The 12,991-nt window shown below is 47.8% G+C and overlaps 1 protein-coding gene across 1 annotated transcript; it reads right to left on the bottom strand.

Annotated features, from left to right (window-relative positions):
- Positions 1 to 798: 798 nt before the first annotated feature.
- Positions 799 to 6,185, bottom strand: Xbp1 (X-box binding protein 1). The gene is given in 6 exon segments (XM_036201459.1): positions 799 to 1,860; positions 2,099 to 2,182; positions 2,185 to 2,244; positions 3,272 to 3,406; positions 5,154 to 5,250; positions 5,909 to 6,185. Coding segments are annotated over 6 exon segments (1,140 nt in total). The 5' UTR covers positions 6,115 to 6,185; the 3' UTR covers positions 799 to 1,302.
- Positions 6,186 to 12,991: the final 6,806 nt, after the last annotated feature.

A 12,991-nucleotide genomic window follows, 5' to 3' on the forward strand; every position in this document is an offset into this window, starting at 1 on the left:
TTATATGGATGAAATGAAGTTTTTTGCCATCTTTTAAGATTCTCCAGGACAGAATGCACACACCATAAAGGATGATGTCGTTGTCTCTGGAGTTTGGTAGCTGATTTATATACACCCTTAGGCCTTTTCTTCCTAATTAGATTCGCTCATTTGTTTTGGTTCTAGAAATAGAACCAATGCCTCTTGCATGCTAGATAAGCACTGTACTGAGCTATACCCCCAGCCCAATCTTGTGAAATAAGCCCTATACGGAGATTCCATGAGGAATTAAAACCTTTCTAAGTGTATCATGAAATAAAACTGAACTTCCCAGTGCATAGAATGACATCTGTTAGATGGGAGGTACATATAACTCAAGTCTTGTTCAGTCTTTAGAGCCCATCTTTCCAAGTTGTAATTGATTGTCTGTCCCCCTGGGTTGAAATCAAAGAGTATGCCTTGATGTAGCAAATCTAGATGTTAATGGCAAAACAGTAGTTAAGGAGGCTGGGCTGTATCTCAGTGGTGTAGCACTTGTCTAGCATGCAGAGATGTTAAGTTTAATAACCCAGTACTACCCACCCACCACCAAAAAATCCGAGTGGTTAGGGTTCTCCCTCTGCCACTTAGTAGCTGTGATACTGGTCAAGTGTCCTGAAGGAACTGGAAGTAAGACGGAGGCATTTATGACAGGCAAGAGTGGGAGCAGTAATCAGATGGAAAAGCTTTGGGTGACTTTACAAAGTGCTGCACTCACTTCAGGTGGATAAATGACTCTCCCCTAGCAAACAATGAAGAGAAATACAATAACCCTAGAGATCACAGAACAAGGATGCTGCGTTGCTTTTTTAATTGCATGGGTAGTTTTAAATAAATGGAGAAAGCACCTTCCAGAAGCTACACTAGCAAGATCCCATCAAGCATTTACATAGTAAATCTCTATAGTTTTAACAAAGATTCTTGATCTTCACTTGAACTGTACATAAGGTGTACACCTGCATAAGCCCAGCACTTGGGAGATGGAGGCAGGAGGGTCAGGAGTTCCAGCCAAGTCTCAGCTACACAGTTTGAAGCCAGCCTGGGGAATAACTGTCAAATGACCCTCCTGTATTGTGGGGCAAACTACCCACTTTAAGACCTCTCAAAAGCTGTCATTCAGAATTATGATACTTTTGAATACCTTAGACGGCTGGGTGTCAAAAGACAACACTTGGAAGTCATCTATGAAGTTGAAAAGAATACTTTAGAGGAACTCTTTCTCTGCTATCCTCTAAGGCAGTGTGATGGTCAAGGAAAGGGGCCCAGTGCTAGGTAAGAGGCTCTTTAGACACTAATCAGCTGGGGAAAGAGTTCATTGGCAAAAGTGTCCTCCCAAGAATGGTCTGTACCAAGTGGAGAAGACATGTCACTGAAGGGGGAAGAGGAGCCCTCGTATCCACAGTCACTATAAGCATCCAGCAGGCAGGAAGAGGGTTTCAGACAGTGGCTGGATGAAAGCAGGTTTGAGATGCCCAGCTCTGGAATGAAGTCTTCTTCCAAAGGTTCTTTCTTCACTGAGACAATGAATTCAGGGTGTTCCTCCTCTGGAGAGCTGAGAGGTGCTTCCTCAATTTTCACTACCACATTAGTTTGGCTCTCTGTCTCAGAGGGGATCTCTAAGACTAGAGGCTTGGTGTATACATGGTCAAAACGAATGAGTTCATTAATGGCTTCCAGCTTGGCTGATGAGGTCCCCACTGACAGAGAAAGGGAGGCTGGTAAGGAACTAGGTCCTTCTGGGTAGACCTCTGGGAGTTCCTCCAGATTGGCAGACTCTGGGGATGGACATTTGAAAAACATGACAGGGTCCAGCTTGTCCAGAATGCCCAAAAGGATATCAGACTGCAGAAAGTAAAACAAAAAGAGTCACTGTTAGGAACACTTAGTACCGAGTTCCAAAATGTCAGTTAGGCCTCCTTATGCTCTAAGATCACAGGACCCACCCACCAGAACAGCTTCTCCCCACTTCATGGAGATTAGGAAGTGACTGATGCTCACCCCAACCCTACCAACACTGACTTCTCCATGTGCCTGGGTAGGCATGTCACACAGCATACAGGTACTACAGAATGAGCTCTACCTCAGAGTCTGAAGAGTCAACAGCGTCAGAATCCATGGGAAGATGTTCTGGGGAGGTGACAGCTGGGCCTGCACCTGCTGCAGAGGTGCACGTAGTCTGAGTGCTGCGGACTCAGCAGACCCGGCCACCGGCCTTACTACATTTCCCTGGAAGGAAAGACCAAAGTGAGGAAACAGCCAAAAGTCTCCAAGGAAATGTATACGGGGCAACGGAAGTCTTTGCTCTTCAAAACCCTAGAAAGGAGCTGGGGAGGTGGCTCAGAGCATAGGTCTGCTTGCCATGCAAGCATGACGACCGGAGTTCAGCACCAGTGTAAAAGTGGAGCATGACATTCTGCCTGAGGGAGGCAGAGACAAGAGGATCACCAGGGTTTGCTGGCCACCAGCCTAGCTCCAGATTCAGTAAGATACTCGGCTTCAAAGGAGTAAGGTGAAGGGTGATAGGGCAAGCTATCCAACCTTTGCACAGATGTACAAAAACCCACACTCACGGGCAGACACCATGCCTACAAGACGACACCAAATAAAGTAACATGCCTATAATCTCGGCAAGTGGAGACAAGATTATCGGCTACATACCAAGTCTGAGGCCAACCTGGGCTACATGAGACTCTATCTCTAAAAAGAAAAAGCCCAGGAAACAAGCCACTTGTAGTGGCTCAAGCCTATAATCCCAGCACTTGGGAGGCTAACAGAAGAGACATGAGTTCAAGGCCAACCTGGGTTACATACAGAGACTATCTCAAAGAACAAAACAAGACCAAAACCTCACCAATCTGACTAGCCCTCACAGTCTCGTTCTATTTGGTGCTTGCATGGTCCAGCTTGGTGGCTGTTGGTGGCTGTAGCTGTTGGTGGCTGTTAGCACTTGTTCCGAGAGCCCTGTAAGTCACTTGTATTCTTAGGGCCTTGCAGCACTTCATTACACACCTGAAGAATGAGTGTCACTGAAGAAAGAACATGCTGCCTGATGGGAATGTGGAGAAACTTAGGAGAAACGTTCAGAACTGATCAGCGAGGCATGGTAGCACATGCCTGGAGTTCCACTACTCTGGAAGCGGATGCCGGAGAAGTGATGCAGGTTCAAGACCAGCCAGAATAAAGAGCTAAAGACCCTGTCTCCAAAAGGAAAGTTCAATCCACTCATGTCACAGCCAGTTCTCATAAGAGTTACCTTGGACTCTGTCTCTGGAGCCTCTTCAGTAGCCAGGACATCCATTCCCAAGCGAGTTCGTAACTCCTGGTTCTCAATCACAAGGCCATGAGTTTTCTCTCGTAAAAGCTGGTTCTCTAACAGAAGCTTTTGGTTCTGTAAGAAAATCCAGAAGAGGCTATTGAAACATGATTTGCTACAATTGGTGTCCTCATTGAACTGGGAAACTCTACACTTACACAGTTGTTCTAATTACTGTACCACTGGTGGCTAATGGTATAGATGAGTTGGTAGAGTGATTGCCCTACCCCACATAAAGCCCTGGGTTCAAGCTCCAGCTCTGCATAAAACTAGCATGGGTGGTTCGTGCTTGCAATCCCAGCACTTGGGAGATATCACCAGGAGGAACAGAAATTCAGGGACATCTTTGGCTACACAGCAAGTTAGAGCCCAGCCTGGGACACATGAAATGGTCTCCAAAAAAAGCCACTGATCCCTCAGCAGGTAGAGGCCAGAAAAGCTGTTGTTCAAGGCCAGTCTCTGAAGAGAACAAAAGTGTTATCAGTGGTGTCAGAAACAACATAATTCCTACAACTACTACTACTTCCAGGTTTCAGGGGGAGAAAAAAAGTGACTTACAGCCTTAATTCACATATGTGTTAATACACTATTTTAAAGAAAGGTATGACAAGGTGGTCCATGCCTGTAATTATCAGCATGCTGAGACAGGAGGCTTGCCATGATTTACATGCCAACTTATGACCCTATCTTAAAATAATCTTTTTTTTTAAAATTATTATTATTAAAAAAAATAAAAAGCTGAGGCAGTGGTAGCAGTACCAGTACTTGGTAGGCAGAACCAGATGGATCTCTTATGAGTTTGAGGTCAGCCTGGTCTACAGAGTGAGATCCAGGACAGGCACCAAAACTACACAGAGAAACCTTGTCTTGAAAAACAAAACAACCAAAAAACCCACGAAATTTAAAAATCCACTATCCTGTCTTGAACTGACAGGTGTTAATACAAGTGGTAGTGTTCCAATAGCAAAGAAATGGAGGCAGCCTAGATGCCCATCAACAGATGATCAATGAAACATGAAAATATACATGTACATAGTGAATGTTATTCAGCTGTAAAGAAAATGGAAATTGGCAGGAAAATGTATAGATTTGTTAAGTGAGGTGGCCCAAACACAGAACCAAGAGTTCTCTTGAATATGTAGATCTTAACGTGTTTGTGTGTGTGTATGTGCAGGCGCACGTGCATATAAATGGATGTAAATGTGTGTAACACCTAAAAAAAAAAAAAAAAACTAGAAAGAAGTCCTAGAGAGGGTAAAAGGATGCTGGGATTGAGGTCACGTGCCCTGAAAGTTAAATACTGGGTACTTGGGGGTAGGAGGGGTGTGGGGAACAGTCAATCAATTAAAACAAGCTGTTTGAAATGTCCCAATGATACCTAATACTCTGCATGCTGAGTGTAAAATAAAGTAGGGCTGGTGGCGATACCTGACAAAATATTGTTTTTCAACTGCTACTGAGATGACCCACATTTCATTTAAGAGCCAGTTGATGATTAAAACTTTGAAAAGCACAATGGCCCTTGCTCAGATTAGATAACAAGAGAACCCTAGAAGGAAGGGCAGCTCTAGTGAGCCTTTGGCAGAGCCAGGAGTGCTGAAGGTTAAGCAATGCTCTATCTGACCCAGCTAATCTCTGAGCAGTCTACTGATAATATCTAGCTGCCAGGAGTTAGTCACATCTGCCTTCACCGCCTATCTGCTACGCTAGTTAAACTTTAAATAGCACTTAGCGTTGCATTCTAAAGGGCTGCAGCTTAGGATGGGCAAGGAACCCCAGGGGCTGATGTGGAAGGGAAGAAAGCATGGCCTGAAGGCGTTACCTCTTCTTCCAAATCCACCACTTGCTGCTCCAGCTCGCTCATCCGGGCTTTCTTTCGATCTCGGGCAGTCTGCGCTGCTACTCTGTTTTTCAGTTTCCTTAAGGAAGAAGACAAGGAACACAACGAACTGGGTCATCTCCAGCTCTCCTGTATCTTCACTTGTAAACGCGGCCAGCTGGTGCTTTCGTTGACTTTACAGAATAAGGCTAAACAGTGGTAAACACACTTTGCGGCTCCTCCTCTCAAAAAGACAAAAAAACCCACAGCTTTCTGTCCGTGGGCCTTGAAGATCTGCTTGATTCTCTCCGTGTGGCTTCCCACTCGGGTCTGACACATTCCCGTTGCGTCAGAAGCATCTTCTCCCCTCCCCCGCGGCTTTCTGCCTCCAATTCCGCCCCACAGCCTCCGTGCAGGGGCGACACCCGTGGAGGAAGGCGGCGGGGGCGCTTACCAACCGTCCCTCCCAAGCTCAACTCGGGCTGCCGTGTCCCCAAGCCGCTGCAACGACAGCCGGAGCGGTCCCTGCCCGGGGACCACCAAGAGCAAGCATTCGCAGAGGACTGGGCGCCGGGCACGTTCTGACCTCCCCCGACACAGACTGCGCTGGAGCAGCCCTTCGGAGGGGCTGCCACCTCGGCCCCGCGCCTCCCTCCAGGAATCTAGGCCACCCTTCCGAGCCCTCCCGACGGGCACACCGAGGGGGTCCCATGCCCGGCCCTGCCGCCCCGCGCCCCAGCCCCGCCGGCCGGGCCCACCTCCGCAGCGCCTTCTCCTCCGGGCTCAAGTGCGTCAGGCGCTGCCGCTTGCGAGCCTGCGGCGCCCCGCCCGCCTCGGACCCTGCTGCCCGCGAGCCCGACACCATGAGTGGCAGCGCCCGGCCGCCCGCCGAGGGCTGGCCCGATAGGAGCAGTACTTTGGGGGCCGCCGCGGCCGCGTTCGGCGCCGCTGCCACCACCACCATGGCCAGGAAACGTCTACGCCAGCGCCGCCACCGCCCCGTGGCCGCTCGCCGCGCCCAGCCTTTCTAGGGTCGTGGCCGTCTGCGATAGGCCCGCGCCGCGTGACGCGCGGCTATTCTCAGCGCCCATTGGTCCTACAGGCCCGGGGGCGGGCCCAGCGCGGGCGGGGCGGGTGTCCAGCGTGGCTGCACAGCTGTCCTCCTCTTGACATGCTGGGCCTGAGGGCCAGTGGACCACCCAGACCGGGTTGCAGGAGCCCGGGGTCCTCCGCAAACGCGTCCCCACCCCCCGACGCTGGGAATGCCAGGCTTTTCTCGCTGGCCAGATTTCCAGACTGAGGCTCAAAGATCCTTACCCCAGCCCGACCACATTTTAATGTCCTGCGCCACGTTGGCCACTAGAGCAGCGGTAGCATATCCGGTTTGCAGTTAGCGGACACACACACCCCCTCCCCGCCACACACACAAACACACACGCGCGCACACACCTGGACTCATTTGCAAAATGAGTCTTTAGGAAATGAGATAATTTCCAAACTAAATAGTCGGACGCGGTGGTGCTCGCCCATAGTAATCTCAGCACTTTGTTGCCAGTTTGAGGACAGCCTGGGCTACATAGGGAGGTCTGGGCCAGCTGGAGCTATTTTTAAAAAGAAGAAAAAAAAAAAGGCAAAATAAGTTTAAAAGAAAACATAGTAAGGGACTGATAAATAATGTCTGCATAGTGGGAATACATGTGGTTTCATTTTCCTTTGCATTTCTAAATTCCCTGGTATAAGCTTATATCACTGTGGTTATCTTTGTTTTGCTGTGCTGGAGCCTGAACCCAGAACCTAGTATTCTGCCAGTCAACTATTCTTCAGCCCCACTGTATCTGTGAAATTAGAGATGCCACTGAACTGTTGTCCCCATCCTTGACATTAGTGTTTCTTTTGTTGGGGGCTGCGGGGGTGGAGACTGGGGGGGGTAGGTTGCAGGGGGTGTTAGGTGTGCCCCCCTGTTGCTCTCAGCCTTATTCTATCTAGACAGTGTGTCCCACTGTACTTGAAGCTTGCCCTGGGAGCTATGCTGGCTGGCCATCAAGCCTGATCTGCCTGCCTTTGCCCTCCAACACTGGTGTTACAGGCACACTCGGCCATGCCATACTTTTCACCTGGGTGCTGGGATTCGAACTCTAGTCTTCACGTTTGTGCAGGAAGCATCTTACCCACTGAGCCATCTGTCCAGCCTCTACATTAGTATTATTTTATGAGGAGAAAATAAAATGTTCTATGTGAAAACAGAGTTGGGCTTTATGTATCCATTGGCCCGTGGGAAAGTCCGTTGGGTGGCTAGAACTTTTTTCCAACTTTTAGACCAGTAGTGTTTGGTTTTATCCTAGGTCTCTGGGCTATCTAGTCTCTGGTTCTTGGCCACCCAAGCCAGGTGGCTCTCAGGAGGAGAGGCCAGGTTCCTGTGGAACAGGAGTCAGCCAGCAGCAGCAAGAGCAATTTAGACTCAAGATTATTAACTGCTGGGAAATGCGAGAGGACTCACAGATGCATGCTCCTTTTCTGGAAGCAACAACAAGTGTCAAGTTCCCTGGATTACAAAACAAAACCTTCGCACCTAGACACTACTTCCTGCTCAGTACCTGGCACATGTCTGGTTCTAGGGCACAAGGGCGAGAAAAGTTGGTACTTGCAACTGGAAATTACGCCAGACCTCGAAGAGGTCTACGGAAAGGTTCAGGGGTGTGACATCAGATTAGCTCTTCCCAACAATAACTACACTCCTCCAGGGAGGAAAACCAAAAGCAAGGTCTCTTCCATCTACCCTTTAACACAGCGGTTCTCAACCTTCCTGATGCTGCGACCCTTTAATACAGTTCCTCATAGTTGTGATGACCCCAACCATGAAATTATTTCCGTTGCTATGCCATGTCTGTAATTTTGCTACTGTAATGAATTATCATGCAAATAGCTGATATGCAGGATATCTGATATTGACCCCTGTGAAAGGGTCATTTGACACCTCTCCCCCAGGAGGGGTCACAGCCCACAGGCTGAGAAGCACTGCTTTAAAGAAACACAGTTTTTGTTATTCCTGGAACAGGGCATCCATTTTCTCTGCCCATGCTGATGAGCGGGGAAAAAATGGCCATTCCTTTAAACAGGCAGGTCCAGCTCAGGATCTGCACAGCCCATATCTGTGGGTTTGTAGAAAAGAGTATTCAACCATTCTGCAGGAAGAGAAACCTGCATCTCAGGCTGTGAGCTGCTGGATCCTAAAGTGCCTCTGTAACAGGGGCTCGCTGCTGCCTGTGGGCTCTTTCCAGAGAAGCCTTTGGAGGTGTCTCCTGGCAGAGATCCATGTGAAAGGACCTTGTAAATCTATGAGAGGCTCTGAGGAAAGGCGTGTAACTATGGCATACATTCTTCTATTTATTAGGATTCATTAATGCCAAGAGAATGTCTGGTACTGTGCTAGAAATCCCAGAGGAACATTTGAAAGGACCAAGCAGACACCATAACAGGCTGTCAGTCTTCTCTCAGAGATCAGGTCTTCTCTCAGAGATCAGGTCTCAATTTCAGTTTCCTGAGACTTGAGCAAGCAGTTTCTGGGAGGGCCATGAACAAAAGACATAGTCCTTGCAGTAGCTCCCTTTCTGCATGTACTCTGACCACTCAAGGTTCAGCCAGTTGTTTACTGTCTGGGACCCCTCACTATGTCCATGGCAGCTCAAGGACAGAGCCTGGACCAATGAATCAGTACCCACAGTCAGTATGTGCTAGGCCAGCCAGCCTCCATGGCAACTCGAGGACAAAGCCTGAGCCTTGTCCAGGCCTGCCCAAAAATGATAACTGTAACCCCCAACTAAGCCTAGCCAATTAAAAGTTACTAACATGATTGTCACTCGCATAAACCAATCCTGAGTCTGTTGCTATGTAGTCTGTAGACCTCCAAGCCCCCCTTGCTTTAAAACCCTGCCCCATTGCTACTCGGGGTCTCTCCTCCTCTGCTGCTGTGTCAGATGGATGGAGAGTCCTGAGTTAACTCATAACAATACAAAGACTCTTGGCTTTTGCATTGGATTTGGCCGCTTGGTGGTCTTAGGGGGACTCTGGGTACAACACATTGATATTCAAAGCATTGGGGAGTTATAAAGATAACTTAGTCAAGGCCTTCGCTCCTGACAGATGGAGATCTGAGCTGTTGGCTGGAAGCCACACAAAGGTAGAAGGAGAGAAGCAATTCCACAGTTGACCTCCAACACACAGGCTGTCATATACGTGCCTAGTCACATCATGAGTCCATACACACAAACACACCGGTGACGATGATGATGTTAATAAGAACCATTAGACAGAAGAAAATGCAGGGTTGGGGATGTAGTTCTGTGGTAGAGCATTTGCTTAGTAATCATGGAACCCTGCATTCAGTTCCTAACACTGCCAGGGGTGGGGAGGTGTTGGAGGTGGTGGGGGAGGGGTGAGTTAACTTAAAGAAAGCAAAGGAGGGAAGGAGGAAGAAACAAGAGAAAAATAGGAGGAATGTAAGGATTCCTTCAGGGCAAAGTGAGTAATTCTGTGGGTGGATAAAGTACAAGAAGTGGGACAGAGGAGAAAATTTTAGTGCCTTGTATTTTGGTCTTGGTTAACAAGGTAGAAGTGGAATGTTGATTTTTCACTCCCATGGATGTTTTTCAAGGCTTTTTCTCTTTCTGGCAAACATTTCAAAGTATACTGAAAACAGTAACTTGACCCACTGCAGACTGCTGTTGCTGAAGTCTTCAGCAGTTGAGAGCAACACTTGGAGGTTTCATATCCTCTGCAGGATTAACTAGATAACTCTTGCGTAAGAGAGCATTAATGTTTTGAAACATCCACAAGACACAATTGATATAAACTAGATAAACTACAGAGTCCCCAGTCTCTGTGACACAAAAGAATCAGTGATGAAGAAGTAAAACATGGAGTCAGAAGACAAGCCCCGGGAAGGCTGGAGGTGGGGTCACTCACCTGAACTACAGAAGAGCAGCTGTTTTGTAGACCTTGGACAAGCCATGTGGCTGCTCTGAGGACACTTCCCTGCACCCTAGGAAGTAGCTCATGCCACCCAACTATAGGTTTAGAGATGCTGAAAATGCTAAATTGTCTATATATCTTAAAAATAAATCAAGCCAGGTGGTGGTGGTGCACGCCTTTAATCCCAGCACTTGGGAGGCAGAGGCAGGCAGATCTCTGTGAGTTTGAGGCCAGCCTTGGCTACCAAGTGAGTTCCAGGAAAGGTGCAAAGTTACACAGAGAAACCCTGTCTCGAAAAACAAAACAACAATAATAATAATAATAATAATAATAATAATAATAATAAAAGCTAAGTGTGGTGGCACATACCTATAATCCCAGCACTTGGGAGGCAGAGGCAGGCAGATCTCTGTGAATTCCAGGCTAGCCTAGTCTACAAAGTGGGTTCCAGGGCAGTCAAGGCTGATACATCAAGAAACAAACAAGCAAGTCAAAAGACTGTGTCCTAGATGGGGAATGTGGTTCAGTAGGGAACAATGAGCTCTTATCTCCCAGGCACAAAGCCCTGGCTGGGCTCCTGCCTCATCTGGGGAGAAGTTTAATCCCAGACCCTATTTACATAAATAAATGTGTTTATGATTTCATCCGTTTCTTCATACTTCACTGTTTAATGGAGTACTTTTAGAACAAGGTTTCAATCAGGTGGCATGGCTCCTATGGAAACTGAGGCTGGATGATCCCTTGCTCCAAGAACTCCAGGCCAGCCTGCACCACACGGAGAGCCTATTCCTAAAACTAAACAAAACCAAGGATGTGTGTACCCTCTGCACAGAGCCATGTGTGCCTGCAGATAAACTCTTCCCAAGAGTCAGGTACCTGGAAGAATGAATTCCTGGAAGAATTCCTCCCACTCTCTCACAGAGCCAGTTCAAACACCCCGATGAGCGAAGACCTCTTCAGCTAGGCTTCTGTCTGCGGAGCCACATCCTAAGGCAGAAAGCTCTCCAGACACAGATCCTGTCACCAACCACCTCATTACTGGGACCCTTCCTTCCCCACCACAGGTACTTCCGTCATCCCAGTGAAGCTAATGGAAGACAAAGCTGAATTCTCAGCTGCGCTGGTGAATCATGTGACTCAGCTTCTAACAAGAAAGGCATTCAAAGGATCTTCAAAGCCTGACAAGGATGGGATCTTCCAAGGGCTGGGATTACAGACACAATCATTCCTGGCTGGAAGTCCCTTCTTGGAGTATGGAGTTTATATATTTTTTTAATTTAATTTTTTAAAGTTACGAACATTTTTAAACTTATTTTTATTTTGTAAATTTTATTTATTTGAGACAAGGTCTCACTGCGTAGCCCAGACTGGCCTGAAACTAGCTATGTAGACCCACCTCCCCTCAAACTCACAGAAATCCCCCTGCCTCTGCCCTCCCCCAAGTGCTGAGATTAAGATCACGACTCTCAGTTGTTACTTTTATTTATGTGTATGAGATTTTGGCCTGCTTGTAAGTATGTGCACCACATGCATACTATGCAGAGGAGGATAGAAGAGGCATCATCATATCTGCTAGAGCTAGAGTTACAGGTGGTTGTGAGCAGTCCTATGTGTGTTGGAAACTGAATGTCCCTTGGAAGACTCAGAAGTGCGCTTAACCACTGAACCATCTTTCCAGACCGAACTCAACGAATTCTTGTTGACGTGTTCCTGTAGCTCTCCCGCCCCTGTGCTGGGCTGAGCCCAGGGTCTTGTACATACTTGGCAGTTCTGCTGCTGAGTCAGAACCCCTGCTGTCTTCATTATTTTTTGATCATTTTTGATATTTTTTTAATATATTTTTTAGGAAGTCTTTTAAAAAATCTTTTTTATTACTTATGCATATGGGTGTTTTGTCTGTATGCATGTGTACTACACGTGTTCCTGCTGCCTTCCAAGGCCAGAAGAACACAACAGATCTCCTGGAACTGGAGTCAGAGACAGTCGTAGCTGGGAATTGGATGCAGGTCATCTGCAAGAGTAGCTGGTGCTCTTACCCACTGAAGCATCTCCCAGCCCGTATGGCTGTTCTTAGTCCAGATCTAGTCTGTAATCACCGTTGTGCAAGCTCTGGGGATGGAACACAGGGCTTAGCACATCCCAGATAAGCTCTCTGCTACCGAGCTACACCTGAACCCAAAAGATCTTCCCTCCTTCTTTCCTTCCATTTTCACTTCCTTTTTTTTATTATTTAATGCAGAGTGGGTTCTTCCTCTATGTACGTACTCCTGTACAGCACGTGCATGTCTGGCAACCGTACAGGCCCAAAGGGGGTGTTGGATCCCCTGGAACTTACAGATGGTGTGAGCAGCTGTGTGGGTGATGGGAAGTGAACTTGGGTCCTCAGCAACCACAGTCAGTTCTCTTAACCACTTAGCCACTAGGCCATCTCTCCAGGCCCTTTTGCTGTCTATGAGACAAGATTTTGCTATGTGACCCAGGCTAGTCTGGAACTCAATGTGTAGAACAGGCTAGCCTCAAACCTGTACCAACTCTCCTGCCTCAGCCTCTCCGTCACTGGGATCACAGGCATGCACTACCGTACCCTGTTTGGGGGTTGTTGTTGTTGTTGTTGGTTTCTCTGTGTAGCTTTGGAGCCTTTCCTGGAACTCACTCTGTAGCTCAGGCTGGCCTCGAACTCAGAGAGAGTTCTGCCTGCCTCTGCCTCTGCCTCCCAAGTGCTGGGATTAAATGTGTGTGCCACCAACGCCTGGCTCCCTGGTTTTTTGGGTTTTTTTTTTTTTTTTTTTTTTTGGTCTGTTTTTCTTTTTGGCAGTGCTGGGCATTAAACCTCCGGCCTTTAACAGAGTGTGACCTCACACTCCAGCGCCTTC

The sequence above is a fragment of the Onychomys torridus genome, chromosome 10 (assembly GCF_903995425.1).
Source record: "Onychomys torridus chromosome 10, mOncTor1.1, whole genome shotgun sequence".
NCBI lineage: Eukaryota > Metazoa > Chordata > Mammalia > Rodentia > Cricetidae > Onychomys > Onychomys torridus.